A 26708-nucleotide genomic window follows, 5' to 3' on the forward strand; every position below is an offset into this window, starting at 1 on the left:
CTAAATTTATTTTACCCGAATTCCAGCCATGGTCCGAAGTTTTGTCCTTATGTTAACGTCAACTCCCGGAACTATACATTGCGCACACCAATGTTCTCCCATTCGCACAGACATACTGCCGAATGCACAACAAAAGCAACACCACACATATAAGCCTTAAAACAATATGAAAATTATATTTAATTTATTTTCGAAATCATAAGATCTTTTTTCATTTACGAATCTATCTGTCGCATTAAAACGTTTATTGTGTTATTCAAAATTTTGACAACTCGGGTATATGTTCAGGGGATCAACTTTTAAATTTCTATTTAAAGGAACAGAGAGGTGGAGCTGAAATAGAAAATAGATTTTTAGCCTGAATATATCTTTTTTGTTTCTTCTGAGTATCATAATTTCTTCACACACAGAGGTTTTTATTGTGCGGATCAGATAACTTAATCTTCATTATTGTCTTCTGCCTTGCCCTATTGTCAAATATGAGACTGTAGGTCATATTCAACACCCAATAATCGCATTCAGTGCTTAGATGTGCTCGAAATAGTTACGATTTCCGCTACTCACAGCTGTCTCCATCAGCAGTAAAATCAAAAAGGCCAGTCGTCCAGTCTCTCGTTCCCTCTGGACCTACTAGTAATTGTGGACGTTGTACTTGTTGTTGGTTAACAATAATAACGTTTGATTGTTGTTGTTGACCCTCCATTCTGTTCATCTCTTGTGCTGGGGGTTGATCGTGAAATGTGCTCATCTATACATAGTTAAGTAAAATGTTTTAAACGTTTTTCAAGTATGTGATACATATTTTCCTATATATTTATTAACGTGTCTTGTATTTGTCTACATAGAATAAAACACATTATGTACAATCAATAAAATACGTAGTTAAAAAGGACAAACTTCCAGCCATACATAGTTTATGAGACACTGTAAACTTAATACAAATAGAACTAGCGGTAAATACATTGTACAGTGTATATATTTCTGCAACTTAATCGGTGTTTTGGTGAGCAATTATAGTATTCCATGCATCAGTAACATAAACAAAAAATACAATGAACGGAAGTTGTATTAAGAAAGAAAGAACTCATCAACCTTCACGCCTTCCCATCCTGATAATTAAGGAAATAGGTAATTTTCATCTATTTATGAAATTTGAAAGATGATAATGTAACAGGTATGGCGAGAGGTCCGTTGGATAAATTGGCCCACGATTTAAAATATTATATTTTGCGTTTCTGTGACTGTAGGTCATATTCAACACCTAATAATTGCAATAATCATGTATACTGTAGACATATGCAGGTAGAACATACCAATTAAAAATGAACGATAAACTTATTACAATAAATGCGTTTTCTATTCAGCAGGATATATAACAGAATGATATTGCCCCCTAGTGATAGCAGTTTCTTTGTATTTAAAATGTGCATCTTGTGTTGTCCTCAACCTAGTCCTATTGTAATACTAATTAGTTTTCAGCACTGGAATTCACCAACTGAAGTTAATAGTTCCTTGTTCCTTTTCCACATCAAACGATCCTAAATAATGTCAACCATGTATCCGTTTTTGTTTATTATCCACCATAAATAATGCTTGTAATTCATTCATTTCAAAGAGTAATCAAGGGAACCAAGTTTGTAGCCGTAACCAAAAGAATGCAACCAAGGGACAAAGTCCAGACATGGAAAACGGATATACACAACAAAGAACACAAAGTAACTACGATCACACACACAAAGCAACAAAAGCAAATGTGCAACTTGGACTCCTCTAAAAATTCGGAGCATGGTCAGGTTCCCATTAGATTCCTGAGATGGTGCTCTTATATTGGCGGAAAATATCGTATAATATTGTAAAACGCAATGACCGTCAAACGACAGTACTGGTGTGGTGGGAAATTGCATTATTGATGGTTTCTTACAGCATTAATTCCTTTCGATGGCTCTTTCATTATTTTCCAAGTGATGATGTCAGCACTGCAGCCAAATGCAATCTGCCATGTTCGGCGAACTTGCTCCGTATTTAGACCTTCAAAATTATTCATCCGCTGGCACATGATAATTGTTACACGAATTCAAACAAACGAACCTTGGCTCATATGTCCCTAATATTATTTCATAATTGTGCAAAGATCCCTGTGGTTCTCTTCTATGAACTCGTTCTATTTCTATAAAACTCGGCTTATTAATCGGCTAGCGTTTCCTTTGACGCTATTGCTATCTGAATTAGTGAGATACGTCACTAGAAATAGTCCATGGCCCCTAACTTCTAAAGGTTTGACATATCGGAATAAATATCGAAAGTGCTATCATTCTAGGAGTCAGTATTTACATTAAACAATATCAATATCAACATATTACTTAAACCTAGCTTGGAAAATTATGGAATACCCCAAACCCGGAAGTGAAAGTAAACGTAAATGACGTCATTCATAATCAGTGGAGGCGGTGTTTTGCTACTTGGTTAAAAATACATGTATACTATAATCAATATTTGACGTTTAGATAATAAATCAAACTTGTCAATACTCTTCAAGGATGATGCTTTTTCGCGTTCAATGTGACTCTTCTTCACGCAGAATCCCCAAAAAGAGTTACATCACAAATTGTGCTTTTTGGACATGTGCTTGAAGCATGCTGAGTGAACTTGAATCATTCCAAAATTTAAAAGTGTATAATTGTCAAATTTACGGTAACAAGGAGACCTCACGCATATACTACGTGGGAAGAGATAACCCCCCATGCACCCCACTACTCATCAACCAAAATCTGATTTTCAGGTACCCTTATACCTCCCATTTACGAATCTTTTTGTCGCCAAAAAATTAAACAAGATTTTTGTATCTTTGGCTACTTTTTATCCCTCTTGAGGCAAAAATCTATTTTTAAGTTTTTTTGATAAGAGGAACTTCTGTTTTCTACTAAACATATTAAACTGACATATGTATGTACTATAATGTAGCCCATTGTCTCATAGTACCAAGAACGTTGCGGTAACACTTAGGGTTTTGCGGTAAAATGCGAAAAATATACCCTTACCCCGCCGACAAATCGCTACATTGACATATTTTTCAATGTCAAAACTCCTAGAGTATTAATGCTTCAGTAAAAAGTGGCTTATTTGGTATTTTCTATTTAGTATTATCACAATTCACAATTCATACATCTGGGGTTCCCTGACAGGTCCGGGTGTTAAAAGAATAGGCATGCAGCAGCGCTCAGCTTGTCGTAAAAGGCGACTAAATAGTGCTCAGAAACCTATCCGGGGGCTAGGGCGCTTTGCCCGCAGAGCAACTGGGATGTGTGCCCCAGGTGGTTGAATTGGGTACCCCTGGCGTGTTACATGCTGGGGTTGTCAGGCTATAATATGGAAAACCTCAAACCATAGTTGTGCACCGTGTTGGGAAAGATGCCACGTTCCTCGCACGTTAAAGAACCCTACTGTGGTATTCTCCCGGAATAGTAACCATAGGGCTCCGCCACAGGAGGCTAAATTGCCCGACCCTACCCACCTCTCCCTATTTCCAGTGGCAATAAAAATTTGTCGAACCCATTGTCCTTGTTTCACATCCGTTTTTCATTTCATCATCATTTCATGTTCATTTTATCATCAATTTCATGTTCATCGTCTCAATATAGCTGAAATATTGCTGCTCGGACGTTAAGCCCAACAAACAAACATACTTCTGAGGTTCCTTTGATGAGTTTTGGCGATTTTCATAGTCAAAAATTATCAAAAAATGCGAAAAATGGGATTTTCAATTTTTCGGTCAAAAAAGCCCCATGAAGGTCCGGGTGTTAAAAGAATAGGCCTGCAGCATCGCTAAGCTTGTCGTAAAAGGCGACTAAATAGTGCTCAGAAACCTGGCCGGGGGCTAGGCGCTCTGCCCACAGGGTAACTGTGATGTGTGCCCAATGTGGCGGAATGGGGTACCCCTGGCGTGTTACGTGCTGGGGCAACAGGCTATAATACGGAAAACCTGACCGCAAACCATAGTGGTGCACCGTGTTGGGGAAGATGCCATGTTTCTCGCACGTTAAAGAACCCTGCTGTGGTATTCGATAGAAGTAGAGGAACCTTTGCGCTCCGCTACAGAGGCTAAATTGCCCGACCTTACCCATGCCCCCCTTTTATCTTGTGGCAATCAAACTTTATCGACCCTATTATCCTTGTGTCCGATCCCTTTTCCATTTTTTCATCATAATTCTATGTTCATTTTATCATGCCTTTTATGTTTATCGTCTGAATATAGCTGAAATACTGCTGCACAGGTGTTAAACCCCTACAATCAATCAATCGGTCAAAAATCACATAAATTCGACTCTACAAGTTATTGCTTAACTAAAACGTCTCACATTTGGTATCTACATGAATAAACCAAGAAAAACTAATTTCCAAGAAGGGATTTTAAAAACAATGTTAAAAATATTACCCTTACCCCTAGAAAACTGGTCTCAGTATCAAACAGAATTCTCATTCACAGCATACCGACACCGTAAAACTCATATTTTAGGTATTCATAATTAAGATATTGATGTTACCAATATATCTGATCAATTCAGGCACTTAGGGTTTTTCTTATGGGGGGGGGGGTTATTAACTAAAAAAAGGGGAATTTTCAGAATTTGACGATATACGACAGACCACGGAGCCGTTCGAGGCGGATGTTGTTGAGATTTCAACCCTACTGCAAGCTGTCAAACAGAAAAAAGGGAATTCTTGCAGACCTCAACGAGAACATTTTGGAACAGACAAAATAAGAATAAATAGCAGACCAAATACAAGACTCGGATGAGTATATGTAAAATTTAGACTTTAAACTTCGTCAAATTCAAAATTTAGCAGACGCTAGTCAAACCGCAACTCATGAAGCTACTTCTTTGAGTCCAAATGCTCATATCTTTATGCACCAAAGTGTACAACCTACTGTAGCTTCAACCTCTAGTTACTTCACTAATCCACCATGCAAGTTCCAAATCTTCAGTCTACGTAAAAATACAGAGCACGCTGTGACTATCACAAACTTCCAAAACTGAATTTACTCTTATTTGAAGGAGACATATTAGACTGGCATTACCGGTAAATAAGACAGTTGCTATGTAAAGAACTGGGAATGTAGTTAGGCGTTTAAGTAAAGAACCACAGTTGCTGCACAAGTACACAGAAATCATAGAAGAGCAAGAGAAGCGAGGTTTTATTGAAAAAGTAACAACCGATGAAGTCGTTCAAAATACGAAGTTACATTATATACTTCACCATCCGGTGACGAAAGATTCCGTGACCACGCCAATCAGAATTGTATATGATTGTAGCTGTAGACAGAACAAACAAGTGCTAGCCTGAATAATTGCTTACAAAATGTACCTCTGACATTGAATGACATAACTGCAATTTTGATGACTCGTTTGAACAAGTACGCGGTAAATACAGATATAGAGAAGGCATTTCTAAACATTGAACTGGTGAAAGAGGATAGGGACGTGACAAGATTTTTTTTCTGGCCTAGTAATCCAACAGACCCTAACAGTGATTTAACAACTTACATGTTCAAGTGCCACATGTTCACCTTTTATACTTAGCGCTGTACTATTGAACACATGAAAGAAAATCTATGTGAAATCACAGAAAAATTGACAAAGGATTTGTATGTAGACAATATCCAATTTCAAATTTGAAGAAGAATGATCAAACTACTATACAACTGCTCGACAATTACATGTATTTTCGGATGGTGCATACAACTTACGCTCGTGGGCTTCAAATAGCAAATACTACAAACACTAGCTACCGTGGAAAATGAATTAGATAATGATCGTCATATCAAGACATTGGGGTTACGTTAAACGATACATTAGGATTCGCTACGTCAGAAATTCTAGAAATCAATGGGGAACTTTTCACAAAACGGGAAGTTTTAAGACAAGCGTCTACGATATACGATCCGCTTGGAATTTTAAGTCCAGTAACTGTCCGAGGCAAGATATTCATGCAAAAGCTGTGGGAGGAAAATTTGAACTGGGACCAGATATTACCAAAAAATTTAATCTCAGAGTCGATTAAAATTGCGCAGGATGTTCACGAGGTTACGAAAACAACTATACCTCGTCATTATTTCGACGAAAGTTCAGATGAAAATGAAGATACTGTCATACATGTATTTACAGATGCTAGTAGAAAAGCTTATGGAGCATATGCTTATGTCGTATTAATGGGACAAAGTAATGGCAAAAACAGAGTTGCGCCGCTAAAAGAACTTACAATACCCAGATTAGAATTGATGGCTGCCGTTATCAGAAGTAGATTGTTAGACCACGTCACGAAGAATACAGGATTTACACGTGCCGTGTTATGGAGCGACAGCCAAATTGTTTTAAATTGATTAAATTCGTCAAAGAACTTGAAACCATTTGTAGCGAATCATATTCGAGAGATCAAGGAACTTTCAAACAAATGTGTATGGAATTACTGCCCAACTGATGATAATCCGGCCAATTTGTTATCGAGAGGAATTTCAGCAAAAAAATACAAAGAGAGCTGACTATGGATGGACGGTCGTAGTTGGCTAATTGATGAAGACAAATGGCCAAAATGGAGGGAAGATGAAAACCTCATATTGTCAACTGTTAACGAGTCAGAAGTTATCAATACATACGCATGTACAATGACGACGGATAACACGGATAAGCAAGGACTCTCTAAGACCATTGATATCAACAGATTTAATTCGTTTAAAAAGCTGTTGAGAGTAACTGCCTATATTAAAAGATTCATTAAGAATTGTAGATCAATCGAGAAACAAACTGCAACGTTGAAAACAAATGAAATTCAAAGCGCATCAGTAGATCGGATAACAGATTCTCAAACCAAACATTTTCCCGATGTTATTAGAGATCTACAAAATGATGGGAACAAAAGGGCCAATCTTATAAAACAATTTAAGCTATACATTGAAAAGGACAACTCGATTCGATGTGAAGGACGCATCCATAATGCACAATTAGACGAGTCTGCAAAATTGCCATTGTTACTTCAAGGAAAAGACAAGCTTACACAACTCATTGTCATGGACGCACATGTTTCTCATCTTCATTCAAGATTATTGAGTACTGTAACATTACTTCGTCAAAGTTATTGGATACCTGCGATACGACAAGCTGTTAAAAGTGTCAAAATGCGTGAACTGCAGGAAAATTATAAGCCGACCCTATTTGACACCCAATCCTCCCCCACTTCAGAAAGATAGACTGAGAGAAGAACCGCCATTTACTGTAACAGGTGTGGATTTCACAGGTGCGTTAAATGTTAAAAACAAGAATGGACAAGAAACAAGAATCAAAAAGGTATATATTTGTCTATTCACCTGTGCCAGCACACGTGCCGTTCACTTGGAAGTGATGACTGGTTTAACCGAAAACATGTTTTATCTTGGCGTTCCGTAGAAAATCACTGCCTAAAACTGATTTTTGACAATGTCACAACATTTTCAGCCGCCGCAAAACAGATCAAAGAACTTACACGATCGCCATTACTTGTAGACCAACTCAACAATTACGGAACAACATGGAAATTTATACCTAAAGGAGCCCCATGTTATGGCGGCTGGTGGGAGAGGCTGATAGGTCTTACAAAACGTTGCATAATGAAAACGATAGGACACTTACTTATCAGCTTAGAACTACCAACGACAATTGTTACCGAAGTTGAGATTGTACTAAATGACCGACCACTCACATACGTTTCATGGGATCCATTAGACGAAGAACCACTTACTCCAGCTCACTTACTTTACGGGCGAAGAATAACTTCCCTTCCCTACCCGGAGAATAGAAACTTTACAAACTCATCGCATATCATGACTCATGAATCTGTGAACAAACTATCAAAATTAAAATCAAACATACAACAATGGAAACACGAATATTTGACATCTCTACGAGAATATCACCAGAACACAGGGAAAAACGAACAAACTATAAAAGCTGGTGATGTTGTACAAGTTTATGACGATACTCCGACGACCAAATGGACACTAGCCGTGGTGGACAAGCTCAACCCAGAAGGAGACAGAATAGCGAGATCAGCAGTTATACGTACCAAAAATGGACTGACGACACGTCCTATCACGAAACTGTATCCGTCAGAGGTGACATCAAATAGAAACTTAGATGTCGATAATTGTGAAATGGACTATTCAAAAAATCCTGTTCGCGCAAAATCTGTGGCTATTGATAAGATTAAAAGATGGACCAATGCGAAATAATGAAACGTTTTATTAAGAACTTTCAAAGTGAAATTTAAAATTGCGCAGAGACAGTTAATTCCGCGCTTTATTATTCATGAACATTCATTTATTCTTGATTTTTTTTTTTAATTTTCTTTATTTCTTGTGATAATTTACTTAAGCGGCCCCCACAATGTCGAGAACGCCACAGTACCGCACATAGACGACGTACAGTATGTACCGCGCTTTATTGTAAACATGTAAAGTCATAAGTGCTTGACGGAACTTGACGGCTTTTTCGCAATACAATGTTGATCTGAATAGACGTTTTCCTTCACGTTCTTGCATTTACCTATGCAACTACATGATAAGATGCTTGTTTACACTAATAGCTCCGAAAATACCATGTGAGATTTGCTACCTTGCAGTGCGACAACGGCTCCTAATAAACACTAAGCTAAAAACAGAATGTGAATAACCTTACAAAAAGGGGGTGTTCATGCAGAACTAATAAAAATATTAAATTCAGTAAGTTACAATAACGGTTTTTGTAGAAATAAAGAAAATTTAATTCTCTGTCCAAATAATGGCTCGCTTGTTCAGATTTTATGTGCACTTTTTCCACGGCAGTATAACACAAGTGAACTAATACTTAGTTTTAAAAGCTGATTAGTTGAATTAGATAGGTAATATGTAAAGTACAGTAGACCATATTTTCAGTGAGTACCACTGTGATCATGTATGTAAAGCTTATAAGGCCATACAATTTACTTTTAATAATTTGTTATTGATACATATATAACCTTTTAGTAACTGTTTACATGTATGTTAAATTGGTAACTTGTTATATATCAAATTACAAATCTGTTAAAACAAATTGTAAAAAGTAAACTGCAAGGGCCGAATAAGCGTTCGTAGGAACCTATTATTTTCAAGTAATTAATTTTGCATACTTGTACTCTTTCATAAGTGCCTACTTTCTAACTAATGGTTTTATGGTTCTGTACGTTGTGCAAATACACAGATTGTAAATTTCTATCTATTTATTACCGCCAGGATTAGATTCGTTATTCGTTTTTCCCATTAACGTACTTGTATTTGTATGTGTTTTTTTTTCACCGACATAAATGCGCATGAAAACAAAATGTTTACTATTTTATCCCCTTAATAGGAATAGTATTTTTCTTTATTTTATGCATTTCCATTTTGACGTTTTTTTAAATGATATCGCCCTGAAACTCAAAAAAGATTATTGTTTCCCCTTCTTTTTCCAAGTGTCAAAATTAATTTGAAAGCCTTACAATAAAGTGTACTTACTTTTTAGAGGCTAAGTCCTTACAGTTAAGAGGAATAGGAAATTGCATTAATATAAGATTTTCGAAGAACAATATTTTAAGTCTATTAATTAGGAAATAAGTTACGTGCAAGGCGATTATAATTAATTAACCTACAACGGACGAAAAATTATACATAGAATACTACGGTCGTCGATTTTCAGATGCTATCATACAATAAAAACAAAACATTAACTTAATTAATTTTTATCAGAACCCAAAATAAAATTTACACTTGACATTAAATAACCTTTTATAGTAAGTATTAAACTATCATAACAAAATAAATGCTCCCTCTGGTCCGCTGAACATAGCTATTCTGTTTAAATTTTACAGACATTGAATAATTATAATTCTATGGTATTATTTAGATAGTATTCGTGGTATTTATCGTTCGCCTTTACATGCGACGGAGCACGACACTGTGAACATTCATGCGCACTCATTCGTTCACAAAATCTGAGCCTGTCTTAATTTTGTAAAACTTTAAATGAAGATAATTGAACTTCTTTGGGTATAAAGGTTATTTCTACATAGATTAACCCTGGTTAAAATTGCACTGCCACAACAAAAACAGTCCATCTTAAGGTTTACCGAACAAAACACTTTGTATCTAAAAGGGCTTGAATAAATTGTTTCAGCATTTAATGTTATTTTTTAGTATTCAGAATTGTACTGAAATCCCAATGCATTCATTGTTCACATTGCCCCATGCAGGTCTGGGGGTCAAAAGAATAGGTCTGCAGCAGCGCTAAGCCTGTCGTAAAAGGCGACTAAATAGTGCTAAGAACCCTAGCCGGAGCTAGGACGCTCTGCCCACAAAGCAACTGGGTTGTGTGCCCCAAGTGGTGGAATGGGGGTACCCCTGGCATGTTAAATGCTGGGGTTGTCAGGCTATAATACGGAAAACTTGACCGCAAACCATAGTGGTGCACCATGTTGGGAAAGATGCCAAGTTCCTCCCACCTATTCTTTTGACACCTGGACCTGCATGGGACAGGGAGTAGATTCATGCAAAATGTGATTCATATATGGAAAACCTACATATTTTTATTTCTTATATTTTGTTAAAAATGTTATAGTATATAGAAATTAACATGTGACTTTTCATATCTAAGGAGATTAAAATAATACAAAATGTACTGTAGAATTCAAAATTAAGGGAGTTCGCTCTGTAAATGACACTAAATTCCAACATAAATTGTTGGATTTTCAATGTGGATTATCTTCTGAGAGCACACAGATACGAATGAATAATTATACATTTCGTCATAGGGGACATATTCTACAGTCTGTTGGAGGACAGATCCTGCATTATGCTAGAGGACAGAACCTGCGTCTGATAGAGGACAGAACCAAGAGTCTTTTCGAGGTTAAAGCAACTCAATAACAAAAATAAAAAAGCGTAGCCTTTGTGGGGTGTATCATATTACAGAACTTGCATGATTCTTACAAATATTGATTCTTAAAATGCTACTTGTAACCGAACATAATCATTTTTGACCGACATCAATCCATGTAGTGAAAGCACACATGAAGAATCAGGATTCACACTTATCAATGAAAAAAAAATATGACTGATAATGTGATAACTTACATAGGAAACTGAGATCATATGAAATTTTGGAAAAGGGTAATTTAGTGACACAACTGAGAATTTGGCTAGTATAGTGTCGTATATCTTATGACTGATTATTTCTCCAATAAAGAATTAAAAATGTGATACACATTATGAATTCTAGTTATTTCCATTTGGACACTATAAATGCCTTGATTGATTGATAATTGAACGGTGTTTAACCCCCAGCAGCAGTATTTCAGCTTTATCTGGGCGATGAACAAATGTATGAATTAATGTACATGAAATGAAAATGAAATGCAGAATAGGATGCAACACAAAGACAACAGGGTCGACGACACCAAAAACACAAATATTGTGTATGTCTAATTAAGCGATTCCAAAGTGCGGTTATAATTCCTACATGAAACTGTAAGGGAAAGCTGACGTAAAAAGTGTAATTACGATTTAAACGAGGTAGAGGTGGAGACATTTGGGTGCGTATGGAACGAAGTTCGTAATAATTCCGAAAGAATTACATACGCATTTAGGGACTATTTTTACAAAATTTTACAAAACGAACAACCGTGGTTATGAAACACATAGGAAAACATGTTAACTGCAAGTAGGCAGAAATATTGAAGCTCTGTATATCTGAAAATAAATATTTACCATGAGCTGCGATTACAGAAGAGGACGTGAAGAATGTTATCAAAATATTAAAGCAAAGAAAAGCATGTGGACACGACAAGATTCTAAATGAACATTTATTGTATGACGGAGACGTACATTGTAGTTGTCAAATGTTTAACCACTTCGTTAAATATCGTATTAAAACCGTGTCGTATACCTGAAATTCAAACATTAAGCACATTAGTTTCTCTCTACACAGGCAGATGTTATACTTATAGTTAACCCTCGTAAACTATAGTCCTCCTTCCGCTTTATCGAACATTTCGAATCTACAAGGTCGTGCATAAATTGTGTTTGTATTATTTGATAATTAATCACCCGTCAAAATGTTGACGGGACGTGTTGTGGTATTCAAATGTCCGGCCTCCGTCGTCAACATGTCGCACCGTAACTTGAAAACTACCAGTCCAATTTTTCTCGAAACTTTACATAGTAACTGCTGTTTCTTATGATGGTCAAACGGTTCGTATTTTTTTTTTTTTGGCGAAAATCAGATTATAACTATTCGAGTGACTAGACTTTGTAACTAAAATAGGGGTGTGTGTTTTTTTTTTAACATAACCGTAATTTCTAGAAACTTAATATGGTTGTTTCTTATGATGGCCAAACGGTCTGTATGTGTTTTGGTGAAAATTAGATTAAACATTTCGAGTGACTTGACCTTGTAACAAAATTTGAGGGTGGGTTCACATGTAGCGCCGTATCTCAAAAACGATTTATGATTATTGCTGAAAACTTTACACACTTATAAGTTATATTAATCACAAGATCGGTATACTTAAGTGATTATCATTTTTTTATTTGTGAGATATTGAGTTGTTTTTAAGAGGTTTTTTCCCCTCACATTTCGTACTTGATTAAGGGAATTCAGGAGGTGCATTAATCCTTGAAAATATATATGGGTAGTTGGGTCACATAAACTGCTTTCATACATTTATTGATGTGACATATATATATATAAGCATATTGAATCAGCAGGCTCTTATACATTAGCTTTATACATATGTAATAGTGAAATAGAAAAATAGTATGTGAAAAGATAGGTATGTAGGTAAAAGAAAAAAGAAGGAATATGATGTAATGCATTAGAAATAAAAACAAACAATACTAGTGTTATTATACAAATCGTTTACTTTTTAAAATATAAGATTGCATCTTTAAGAATAATGCAATATTTTGTTTGGTTATAAGAACATGAAATCCTTTTGGAAGAACATTAATGTAAAGGCGGATTTCTGAGAACTTGTTGTATTCGAGTAAGAAATGATTGCTGCATGTATAACGTTACGCCTGTACAAATGCTTGTTGAGAGAGCCGTTGATTATGCGCATCCTGCTGATTGCATGCAAGATCTGATCAAGACTACTAACGATGTTAGAGTACGATGGTCGTGTGATATTATTAGATACATTAATACGCGATTTAAATTTAAGACGTCCTTGTACGTACATGTATTTCGGATAAGTTGTGTGACGAACGCGTAAAATGGCTGTGGAAGTCTGACCACGCATTTGGTACAAGGGTGTTAACAACGTTCTTTGCCTTATGCAATGTTATGGTTTTTCTATCTATTGACGAGTTTTTCCCATCCGGTTTCACAATAATTTTTTTAGTGATGTTATTTCGTGCTACCAGTTACGATACGCATCGCTTCTATGTGGACTCCTTCGATCTTGTGAACTACAATTTGAAGGCCATTGTCCCATACAACATTTCCATATTTGAGAATTGGTTTAATATACGAAATATACATTTTTACGACTGCAAATCGATCGAGAATCAATCGGACACGCCAAAGAAAATTGATCCTAGTGTAATCGCACTATCGTAGGCATTAAATAGTCGACATAATGATGTAAGGTTCTGGATAGTTTATTATGAAGCACTTATAGATAAACCCTGTAACAAAATATCACAATTAGTAACAAGAATATATATATATATAAGTTTCTGATTTTCTAAACATGAAATAAATCATTCTCATAGATTTACAAAACGTTTGTCATTCAAAAATTACTACTTGAACTGTAATTGCGTCACAGATTCATAAAATTAATAAATTGAATACTTAAATATTATCTGATCAAAAGTTACTTTTCTGTGTCCTTAGAAACAGTATAACACTTGCCAAAAGATCAAAATGAAAATAGTTACTCTCATTCTTCAATATTATATAAAAATAAGCATATTATAGAAAACTGAATTAGCAAAACAAATAGCAAAAGCATCTAACTAATCAAAATTAGGCTAAGCAAATCAAAAGCAAATCAAAGCAAAATACTAAGCAAATGTAAAATAAGCAAATACAAAATGAACGATTTACCATACCTTATATGAGGTAAAAAGGTTATGCCTCATTACATCATAAGGTAGATTGCCAAAACTGTCATAATACCTGTACAACAAATATTAAAGTATAGTTACTTTGCACAGACTTGTATACACAGAAATTCATATCTGCCTTAGATAAGTTTAATAGAAAAATGTAACTCAAAAGTATTTTATCAAATGTAAAAATTTACTCATTTACTCTCGGACTCATCTCGCTCAGTCGCTCGTCATTCATTACGTTTATTTAAATCAAATTATTAAATTCAGGCATAAATCAATAACTCTTACCTTAAATATTATGCCCGTTAAAAAATTACATTTACTTTTAAAAGTTTATACAATTCACACACCATTCGCCGAATACACATTCTGACTACGATAACATGATAAAGGGAAAGTTACCCGTGCGTGAAACGATGTAAATCAATAATACAACCGAGTAGAATAATGACCGAAAATGTAAAGATGAAGTAATAAACTGACTTGAATTAACTGTAGAATTCCTCCAACATGAATAAGAAAATATCAAACTGCAAATTAAAGTAACAGAAGAAATCAGATACGTGTGTTCGGCTTGAACATAAATCCGCAACTACCTGGACTTTAAAAGGAATAAACCGCCAAAAAGGGATAAACCACCGAAAGAGATATGACCAATGAAATAGTAAAGAGTGAACAATAATCAAGACGAAAACTGTCAACTGTCAAAGTCCGTCTATGCAAAATACACATTCATAATCAATTACAATCCGTAATTAATCTGTGTTAAATAAAGACAAAAGTTTCATATAAATATATTAATTAATTTATTTTAAACTAAAGTCAATATCATAAAATTAACACAAATTCTGAATATTTACACTCTATCACACTAGTGTAAGCTTTTTTAACAATATACTTAATATGGTCATGCCAAGATCCGTCAATAGAGAAATAAACACCAAGATGCTTGTGAATAAAACTTCCTGGCGATCAGAATTGTTCATCTATAGAGAGGGGAACCTGTCGGGTGGATTTATGCGTTTTGAATACTAAAAAATAGAGTCAAATATCTCGCTACATGACTTATGTTTATCTTTAACGGCACAGGAATGATCTCTGTCTCATGCACAATTACTGTATTAGGTTTCCTTCCTGTGGTGCATTTTACAGTTTTTTGTACGAAGTGGAAAGGTTTCATCAATTCCGCCGAAAGCAATGTTTGTTTGTTTGTTTTTTGGGGTTTAACGTCCGAGCAACAATATTTCAGCTATATTCAAACGATGAACATGAAAAGGATGATAAAATGAACATGAAATGATGATGAAATGAAAAACAAAGATGGGACACAAGGATAATAGGGTCGACAAATTTTGATTGCCACTAGAAAAGGGGAGGGATGGGCTGGGTCGGGCAATTTAGCCTCCTGTGGCGGAGCGCAAAGATTCCTACTCCTATCGAATACCACAGCAGGGTTCTTTAACGTGCGAGAAACGTGACATCTTTCCCAACACGGTGCACCACTATGGTTTGCGGTCAGGTTCCGGAAGCAACGTAATTGAAGATTCCGTCGTATTAATGCATCTTAATCGAATCGATATCGGTGGCGTTACAATAAGTTTGATATCGAATATGTTTTTTAAACTTGACACCTGTCACAAGAAAATATCATTCGAATACGGACATGCCCAAAAATGTTGAATCCGCCAATACAAATCATGCATTACCAACTGACTTACTGCAAACCGAAACTGACAATATGTACTTAGAATCGATAAACTATCATCTTTGAAACAAGAAAATAAAGCAGATTTACTTTGGGAATTCCATGATCGCTTGATTATTGGGGCGTAACGCCCGAGCAGCAGTATTTCGGGGAATTCCAAAATGGAAAGTATACAAAATTATCGTAAAATACATTCTTACTTTAAAAATTTAGATTAAACATAAAAATCACTACTCCTTAGTAAAGCGTTACTTGAAAAAAAACTGTAGTTGGCGCGCGAGGCAATTCGTGTAAAGAGGCAATATAAGACAGTCTTTTAAAAAAAGATAAGAATCAGTCAAAATTACCGACTACAGTGAAACCTGTCATAAATAACTTCTAGGGGAGAGCAAAATCCTTATCAAATAAGGGAGACAGTGTTTTTATACCTGTTAATTTTACATAGAAGACACCTAATTTAAACCAAAGTCTTTTACGGCAGGTTATTGCTGAATAATGGTTTGACTGTATAATTGTATATTGCTTTTATTCAGTTAACAGAGAGCTTATTTTGTTTTTTTTTTTTTTTTTTTTTGTTTTACCAATAACGTGAATCGGATATATCCGTGTTATATTAGCACGCTAGGACGTACCTGACATTATTCTTGTAATGTTTTCTAGCTTAGATGGACCTGGCATTATTCGTTATATGTGAGATGAATAGAAACAGTCTGATATTTTAACACGTAAATTTCGTGTTAGATGAGCCAGCTAGAACGAACCCGACATGATCATTGTTAGGTTTGATGGCTAATATTGGTCTGATATTCTTTTTGTTTCATATAAGATGAGCCAGCAGAGACGGGTCTGATATTTTACCATGATTCGTTTTATAGAGCCAGCTAATGGGCCTAATAAATATATAAACGTTTCGCAGATCTGTCTAAACGTTAACGTTATCTTCCCTGTATCAATTTGGTCCGATGGAGCAGTGTAGCGAATAGAGTCGCCACATTTTGAGACGTTTGTAGAATATTGATTTGTTGTGTTTGTTTGTTTGTTTGTTGGGGTTTAACGTCCGAGCAGCAATATTTCAGCTATATTCAGACGATGAACATGAAATTGATGATAAAATGAACATGAAATGATGATGAAATGAAAAAGGGATGGGACACAAGGACAATGGGGTCGACAAATTTTGATTGCCACTGTAAATAGGGAGAGGTGGGTACGGAAGGGCAATTTAGCCTCCTGTGGCGGAGCCCTATGGTTCCTACTCCGGGAGAATACCACAGTAGGGTTCTTGAACGTGCAAGGAACTTGGCATCTTTCCCAACACGGTGCACCACTATGGGTTGCGGTCAGGTTTTCTGTATTATAGCCTGACAACCCCAGCATTTAACACGCCAGGGGTACCCCATTCCACCACCTGGGGCACACATCCCAGTTTCTCTGTTGGCAGAGCGCCCTAGCCCCCGGCTAGGGTTCTGAGCACTTTTTAGTCACCTTTTACGACAAGCTTAACGCTGCTGCAGGCCTATTCTATTAACACCCGGACCTGCACGGGGCTGATTTGTTGTGACATGCATCACTCCATCCTACATGATAACACCTAGATGAACTGTCCCGTACTACAACACATTGTGTACTAAGATTCAGCCCTAGATTAATCCAACGAGGAGGAATGATCTGGCCAGCGAAAGCTATATTTTCATATTGCCTAGCTGGCCGAGTGGTCTAGGGAGCTGTACTTTGTGCAGGCGGTGTTGCAATAGATGTCACAGCGGTACGAGTTCGAGTCCCGCAGAGGGAACGACCAAAAATTTGCATCGCAAACTTGACATTCCTAACATCGTTGGGAATTTTTCAGACCTTTATGAACATCTGTTTTATTGAGCTAGCTACATGGGACTAGTATTGTATCATGTTTCTTCTTTGTTGAGGTACATGTAGCAAAGACCGGCTTGTGTTTCTCGTTTTAACAGCTACCTAAGACATGTCTGATAATATCCTTGTCGGGTTGGCTATCTAGAAGTGTCTGTTTGTATCTTTGTCAAGAGCGCTATCGAGAATTGACTTGATATCGTCCGTAATGAAATGAGTCAGCTAGTACACGTATGAACTTATTTGGGTTGGTTTAGTCAATGTGGACGGACCTAATATGATCCGGGATAATGCTATTTAATATGGTATCAATATTTACGGGTTCGTCACATTGCATGCATTAGCGGTGCACTTTATGTTAGTGTCGCCTAAGAAATTTACTGTTACCATTGACATATGTTATTTATTTTAATGTGCGTTAAAATGTCAAGAAGGACATTACCAAATGATAATGACTGGAACATTACCGTACAGTTATTTTATATTCTTGATATTGATAATGCCTTTGCCAGAGCCTCAAAACATCTTCGACGTTTTAGGCAATATTGCTGTCCAATTGGCAGTCAATTAACCACTGGATGATGCATTGTTTTTCTTCCTACTATTGTATTTGTGAACTTTCAAATTAACAAAATGCTAAATTCAAAAATGAAATAGTAGAAGAGACAAAAAGCTACAAACGAAAAACTCATGTATGTACAAGTATGGTTGTACAAATTTTGATTGCCACTGGAAATAGGGAGAGGTGGGTAGGGTCGGGCAATTTAACCTCTTGTGGCGGAGCCCTATGGTTCCTACGCCGGGAGAATACCACAGTAGGGTTATTTAACGTGCAAGGAACGTGGCATCTTTCCCAACACGTTGCACCACTATGGTTTGCGGTCAGGTTTTCCGTATTATAGCCTGACAACCCCAGCATGCAAAACGCCAGGGGTACCCCATTCCACCATCTGAGGCACACATCCCAGTTGCTCTGTGGGCAGAGCGTCCTAGCCCCCGGTTAGGGTTCTGAGCACTATTTAATCGCCTTTTACGACAAGTTGAGCACTGTTGCAGGCCTATTCTTTTAACACCCGGACCTGCACGGGGCGGCTAGGGTTCTGAGCACTATTTAGTCGCCTTCTACGACAAGCTTAACGCTGCTGCAGGCCTATTCTTTTGACACCCAGACCTGCACGGGGGGAATAATAGAAAAACAAAAACAATAGTAAAGATCGTTTCTTTCGCTTAATATTGTTGTGTAGGTAAGTTCAGCTTGCCTCTTGTTTTGGTTTTGGATTTGTTTATGTGTTTTGTATCAAATCATTTTCCTTATATTTATGTTTAACGTCATCTCGGTATCGATTGTAACTGTTAATACCTACTTAATTTTAAGACATAAGGTTTTTCAGTGTTTGTATTTAATACAAAGTCGATTGTTCAACAAAATTCCTTAAGATAAATAAACAAACGAACTAATAATGACCAATTTCAATTTTCTACGATAATTAGGGACGTTGTACTTTAACAGATGATATTCTTATAATTCCAATTCTTGGTATATTTATATAGAACTATTAATTAATCAATAAAACTGTACTTACTCTCTAAACAAATAATACGTCTAACTGTATTGATGACATGTTGGATCAAAGTTTGTAAAGAAATAAACAAGCAGGCATGTACCTATTACTTTTCTTTTAACTTTTATTATATATATTGTTTGTTTTCCTTGTGCCCCGTGCAGGTCAGGGTGTCAAAAGAATAGGCCTGCAGCAGTGCTAAACTTGTCGTAAAGGGCGACTAAATAGTGCTCAGAACCCTAGCCGGGGGCTAGGGCGCTCTGCCCACAGGGCAACTAGGTTGTGTCCCCCAGGTGCTAAAATGGGTTACCCCTGGCGTTTATATGCTGGGGTTGTCAGGCTATAATACGGAAAACCTGACCGCAAACCATAATGGTGCACCGTGTTGGGAAAGATGTCGCGTTTCTCACACGTTAAAAAACCCTGCAGTGGTATTCTCCCGGAGTAGGAACCATAGAGCTCCGCCACGGGAGGCTAAATTGCGTGATCCTACCCACCTCTCCCTATTTCCAGTAGAAATCAAAATTTTTCGACCTCATTGTCTTTGTGTCCCATCCCATTTTTCATTTCATCATCATCATTTCATTTTTATTTTATCATCCACTTCATGTTCATCGCCTGAATATAGCTGAAATATTGCTGCCCGGGCGTTAAACCCCAACAATCAATCAATCAATCAATCATGTTTTCCTTGTGTGTTTGTTTTACTACAACGTATATTCATCCGCTATTGGATATTTTCCATTTTCCTCACCTTTTTATCGATATACAAAATTCCAAGCCTGTTTTCAAATTTCGTGTTTGTATAAAAGCATAATCTATACATTTTATGAAAACAAAATCCCGTATTATAGTATTTCGTGGTACATTTTTGGCAAATTTCCAGCAGAGTTGGCATTCGTCATGATAGAAATAACCTTTATTTCCTGAATAGTAAATATTTACACTTAGCTTACATGAAATCAAGATATCGCGTCTTCAATATAATTAGTCTTCTAATTAGAACCCTAGCCGTCGACATCGCTATTATGCGTTACATCATTTTGCCATTTATATTTTCATGTACGTTTTTTATAACACCATTGAGTGGTTGATGATAACACGACAGTTTGTGCTGTCTATAAATGTAACACAAAACAAAAATAAATTCAAGCATTTTTGGAACTTCTAGAATTACATTTTCAAATTTTCTCAAATAATACTTTTTGCAGATTTATTTGATAGAGCTTATGGAGACGCGACCTTATATACTCATCGAATGACATGGAACGATGCAAATGCATTTTGTCGGAGTCGTCACGAAAGACTTATCACTATTTCAAGAACAGCTAAACACTATATACTGGACATGGTGTTGAATGACAAGGAGTACGAATTGTAAGTCTTTAGTTTGCCTTTATATTATTTAAAATATTATTTTACACAATGTTCGGATGACTGAATAAAGTAAGCTGATATTTCTAGGATACATATGAGTATACATTAGAAATTATTCGATAAATGAGTTAAGTTTCACAGACCACAAAAATGCAATGTGAAAGGAAAGTGTACGTCTACAATATATAATAATATGTTTTTTTTTTATTGTACTGTAAGTTGATTATTAGATTATCATCATAGGAATAAATAAACAATAACAGACTTTTCATACGTGGAATTGAATTTTTTCACTTAATGTTTCCTGTAAGGTTGTTCTTCTAAGTTTTCAATCAACGCAAGTTCTGTTCCAAATAAAAACTGATTGCAGATTGTAAAACCTTCGCAATCCTGGTTAAAATCCAAATATATTTTGAATCCTGAAGAGCAAAATTATGATTATTACATGTTTGACCGTTGTTAATTTCAGAAGCATGTACGACTTACAAGTATGGATTGGTCTACATTCACCCGATCCCGATTACAATTTTTTGTGGGCAGATAACTCTATCAACGAGATAAACTGCAGTGTCGCTACTGTAGGGCACTTCTTTTTGTATGGGAACTTTGATGACAACAATCGGTGTGCATATTTCAATGTAGATTACCTTGGTTCAGATTGGTGGTGGACCGCCTGTGACGACGACGAAAAACCGTTCATATGCGAGTCGAATGATAATGGTAAGTGTATTCATACAGCCTGATTGCCTATCTAATACTAATAACAATGGTAATATTACAAGAAATTTTTTATCAGTATTAAAAACAAAGTTACTTGAAGTAATACTATTTTTTATCGTTGGCACTGATATGGTAAGGTATAATTTAAACGTTTATAAGTTTTTTTACGAGAAAAGATAGGAAAGAAAATTATGTTGTCTTTATGTGTTAAAATGACCATCCTTTCTACGATTTACAAGTGAGTAACACGAAGCCGTCAATTGTTCCATCTAAGAAGCAATTGATTGTTTTTGGTATTCTTATGTTAAGAATCTGTTTCATCACACACATATCAGTGGTCTCATGAACTAATCTTAACAATCAGGTAAATTTGGTGTATTGGAACTCAATTCAGTTAAAAACAAAAATTGTAAAACAGTTAAGCATTGAATTTACTTCAGATAATTAAATCTCTTTTTTTTTTATTTTGCATTTGGCCCATTTGGAACATTGGAATAATTTATTGCAGTAATATGCAGTAACAACACATACTATGTAAAATATGAAAACGTAATTGGGTCTGCGGAAAGACAAGATGCTAATAGAATTGGTCCAACGACTGTTGATGAATGTAAAAGGCATGTAATGAACGCGCTGGTCCTCCACACAACATTTGCTGGGGCTTCTACTTCTATAAATACGACGGGACGTGTGTTCTGTATGATATATACGATGATCCGTATTTTAATGACAATAATTATTATACGAATAATTACTACGACACATACGTCAGAAGATGCCCATTCCAAGGTATGGTATCTCTTAGTTTGTTAATTACACCATAATATGAAAAAAGTAAAGCACAAAATAAAATTCAAAACCCAATCATTCACATTGATAGAGTAACAACCAGAACATACATGGAAAAGATTAACATAAAACACATAGGTACAAACAAAGAAGAAAACACTGAAGAGCTACAAAAGTTCACAAAACAAACTTAAACCCAAATGAATGATATCAAATGGACGTCCTTGGTTATATTTGAAACGGGGAATATCGATATGATGCGTAACAGATACACCATGCAGGTAGTAATAATTCTATGGTTAACACCAATAACAATTCCTGATAATCAAACATAAATTTAATATAATGACACCAAGACAAAAAAAAAAAAAAACACTATGGGTGGGGTTCAATTAGTTTAGTAAGACACTCTTGACCGGTCAGCCAGTTCTTATTAACGACGGTTAATCTTTTGACATGATGACTGTAATATATAAGCAATATACACTTGTCCCTGTATTTTTTTGCGGATGCATCTTAAAAAAACGTTTGAACTAAGAGACAATACCCCAAATTGTTGTCAAGAGGAACTTCACATATATTGAAAAACCTACTTGTTTGTCAATGCCGTGATGAAGCTTATGGCAAACCCGAATGTGTAGATAGTATATTTTGATATCAGATGAGATATCTCATGGAAAGATGAGATGAGAATACATGTAGTTACCTATTCTTATAAAATATACTGCAATCTTTGTATTTAAGCAACCAAAATGCATTGACAGTATAATCATGCTAAATTCATATTTATCAAGATGGCAATTATTTACAAAGTATTTTACAAATGCGCTGATAATTTATTTAAATGAATGCCCCAATGATTGCATGGCCATTAAATAGTGCGTATTTTTCTTTATCTTTGAAGTAAACGTGGTTCACAAGTCCTTTAGTATCCCGAAGTATACTTGTGAACATCCTAAGAACAAAACTAAATACAAAGTCTATTCTGGGTGTAATCAGCATTGTTCAATCATCAAAGACAACCCTACGACACAGAACCCTATAAAGGACTCATTTACAATGACAAAGTTCACTAGTACTCCATCGGAGGAGAAAGAAGCATCAAAAAACACATATACTGGGCCACACATTGTTACTTCAACACAGCCCTCCAGAACGACGTATTTAGATTCTGAAAATACGAACACCATAACAGCATATAATACACAGGATGATATATTGAAAGTAACGACTATGGCATCGAAGTCACCAAATTCAACACTAAGCCATTCAACTGCTTATTCCCCACAGTCTGTGGTTTCAAAAGGTAGATGTACTGTTTTTCTTCATCTAGTTCGGCAAAGTAAAATAACAAAACAAGATTTGAATGAAAAAGTCGGAAAAGTGGTTTCGCTTTTTTTAAATATTGCATGATCAAGTATATCTTTAAGGGTAAAAGAAAGAGAAAAGTAAGTGGTGGAACAACTGTTAAGCTACACGAAGACGTCGGCACCACAGAGGGTTACTTTTAATGCCCTTAAATGATATTCATTTGCAAGATTATTTCTAGTTTTGTCTGCAAATTTGAAAAAAAAATCTATTAGATTGCATATGCACCTGCGTCTTCTGTGTGTGTGTATGTGTGTGTGTGTGTGTTTTATATAACTTTAAATTATTTCATATTGTAGATGCTAGTAATATATATTTTTAAATTATACGTTTTTCAGGAAACGCAATTCCAACTAAATGAAATCAATCTACTTGTATTTTTTTTAATACATGTATTACTAGGTATGCCTACATGTTATTGTGTATGTGAAAATACGACAAATACACTTGCACTGACGGAGAGTCTTCAGGAACTCGTCAACTCCTTAAAGCTAGATAAATCAAAAACATCAACCTTCATTAGAAAACGGACGTCGATGCCAGATGAGCGACCATCATCTCTTAAAATGGGATACCTTGGATGTGTTGTTATAATATCTACTGTTTGTGTTTTGATGTTCTTCGACTTTTTGAATTTAGTGAGATATTGTAAAAAGCCGAATTATGTAACAACGATATAATTTGAACTTCAACTAGCTATCTTAAGTTAATACAGACATGTGTAGTCATAATAACCACTGGGTCAATGACACTGCAAGTGGATCTAAGGTCCCCGCGATTATTCACCTACCAAGATGTCAGACTTTATCATATTTTATTTATCAAAAAATTAAGTACTATTATAACATGTTTAATGGTAGAAACTCTCAGTGATTGATTTGTCTTCCTATTTCGACAATTTTGATTTTGAGTACATCTTGCTATGCATTTGATTCTAACGCTGCTGATGAGAGGTTACTCCGTGAAACCTGGATGTGTACGAACATGTCGAGTTGAACAAGGACAAGACATAATTGATAATTTCTGTCACGAAATACATAGTTAAAAATCTCACCATGTTACAGCTTAGAATTGATGGACTTATACTCAACGAATCGTCTTGGGTACTAAATATTTGGGGTAACCATTATTCTCGACCAAACTTTTAGTATGGAGAAGCAGGCTTCCGCGGTAACAAATTCCTTTTTTTCATCAGATTCGGAACATAGGACAGATTAGATCACATATAACCGAAGGCGATTGTAAAACTTTTGTAAGTTCTCTAATAATGTCGGGGCTGGATTATGGGAATGCTTTAAATGCACGGTGTGAACTGCACACTGCTGCTAGACTCGTTACACGTACAAAGACGTTTGAGCACATTACTTCAATACTCGTGACTCTACATTGGATCGCCAAGTGCTGCCTCAATTTAAATGCCGACCAGTGCAATGACTAATACATATAGCGAAAGGAGGTTCGATGTTGCCGCAGGGACTCTTTAGAATAGCCTTCCAGCAGGTTTACGAAATGACAAATTACTGTGTACATTTAAAAAAGGACTCAAAACATTTGTTTAAAGTTGCTTTCGTAGATTACATACAGTCAATCATATCTGTGATTGACTGTTTTTATTTGATTAACTAATTTCTACGGTATTTTAGAATTACGATGTGCTTGGATAATAGTCGTGTTATGCTTTTATTTGACCCATAACTCTGATCTACAGTGATATATTCTTATGTACTTTTAGTAAATTTTTATAACTTTCATAGCTGCGGCTATTATTGTTCAAATTTTATTATTAGGGAAGATTATAGGGTCTTAATTTTTGTCTTTTAAAATTTTATTTTATTTAATCGATTTCTCTTTTTATATTTGTTTTAGTCTTTCTTTATCTTTATTTTTAAATAGTTTCTGTAATGTATGTGTTACTGTCGAAATCGGAATTTTCCCATTCCGGAATGGGACGCGTCCTTAATTGGAATAACGCGCGATTCCACGCTATTCCGTTTCAGGTCGTCCGATTCCGGAATGGGACCCTCTCGTTTATTGGATTAATAACGGTAGTTCAAGTTTCTTGGCGGTATTCATTTGAGTATGACAGACGCAGCAAAAGGTCTCAGTCTTGTATTCTTTGCCTCCTAGACTTCTATAGTTTACCTTAAATTTTCATGAATTTAAAAAAAAAAATAGACAAGGAGTTTCAACTTTTGACCATGTTTTTCAACTGAGGAAATGTCAAAAAAAATTTCTAGGTCCATTTTAGAAAAAAAGGCACAAACGTTGGTACACCAGGACTGGACAAACTAAAAATAGACCTTTTCTAGTTTTACTTTTATTTTGAGCTCATAAAATAGACACCTTTACTGGAGCATTTTCATGAAAATACTGTTTTTCCTCAAAAACAAGTTTTTTTGTGTCATTGCTTGCTATTTACCCTGTACTTTTGAATGATAGACATTTGCGTACACCCGCTCAGGAATATGTAATACAAGACTGATACCAAAATGGACGCTGAAGTAGAGTTCAAGAATTTTGAAAATTTTGTTAACAACTTACGAATTACTTAATGATCCAATCACTGAGGACGAAAAGTAAGAAATAAAAATATTAGAAATCTAAAAAATGGCAAAGCCTTTGGAGTTCTTAATGAATATCTTAAAAACACTGTTTTGGAGCTAATGCCTGTATACTTTAAGATTTTTAATGTAGTACTTGTTACAGGTATTGTACCAGAACTTTGGTCACAAGAAATTATCGTACCTATTTATAAGATCCAAATAACAATAGAGGAATTACACTAAATTCATGCTTAGGGAAAACCTTTTCATCCATTTTGAATGAAAGACTTACTAAGTCTTCTGATGAGATTGAGCTCTTATCTGAATCACAGACTGGATTTCGAAAGGGTTATTCTAATGTTGACAACATTTTTGTGTTGCACTCCCTTTTAGCTATATATTTTTTTTTTCAAAGGGTACAACTATTTTGCACATTTGTTGACTTTAAAAAACCATTTGACACAGTTTGGAGAGATGGTCTGTGGCTAAAAGTTCAAAAATCCAATGTAACGGAAAATATTTTCAGTTATTTTCAATATGAATCAGAATATTAAGGCTTGTATTAGGCGTCAAGGTAAACTCTCTGCATTTTTAACTGTGAAGTTGGTGTAAGACAAGGAGAAAACTTCTCAATTTCATTGCAT

At 35.6% G+C, this 26708-nt stretch overlaps 1 protein-coding gene and 1 long non-coding RNA gene across 6 annotated transcripts in view; one reads left to right on the forward strand and one right to left on the reverse strand.

Moving 5' to 3' along the window:
- LOC148614445 (uncharacterized) overlaps nucleotides 1-26708 on the reverse strand; it is a 53559-nt gene that overhangs the window by 16493 nt on the left and 10358 nt on the right. For 4 of the 5 annotated variants that reach the window (XR_015923653.1, XM_088588528.1, XM_088588530.1 and 1 more), the window contains exons 1-3: nucleotides 9539-9668; nucleotides 565-748; nucleotides 16-155 (exon numbers count right to left, since the gene is read on the reverse strand). Coding sequence is in view for 3 of the 5 variants with exons in the window: in XM_088588528.1 (XP_088444654.1) it covers nucleotides 16-155; nucleotides 565-748 (324 nt within the window). In the remaining 2 variants the exon portion in view is untranslated. Of the gene's footprint in view, nucleotides 1-15; nucleotides 156-564; nucleotides 749-9538; nucleotides 9669-26708 lie in introns of those variants that run through there. The other variant, XR_015923656.1, reaches the window with a different exon arrangement.
- LOC148614446 (uncharacterized) lies at nucleotides 21129-23456 on the forward strand. The gene is made up of 3 exons (XR_015923659.1): nucleotides 21129-21364; nucleotides 21873-22153; nucleotides 23058-23456. It is a non-coding gene; the product is annotated as an uncharacterized LOC148614446 (long non-coding RNA).

The sequence above is a fragment of the Perna viridis genome, chromosome 6 (genome assembly GCF_037379345.1).
Source record: "Perna viridis isolate PV_CMFRI_1.1 ecotype Kerala chromosome 6, ASM3737934v1, whole genome shotgun sequence".
NCBI lineage: Eukaryota > Metazoa > Mollusca > Bivalvia > Mytilida > Mytilidae > Perna > Perna viridis.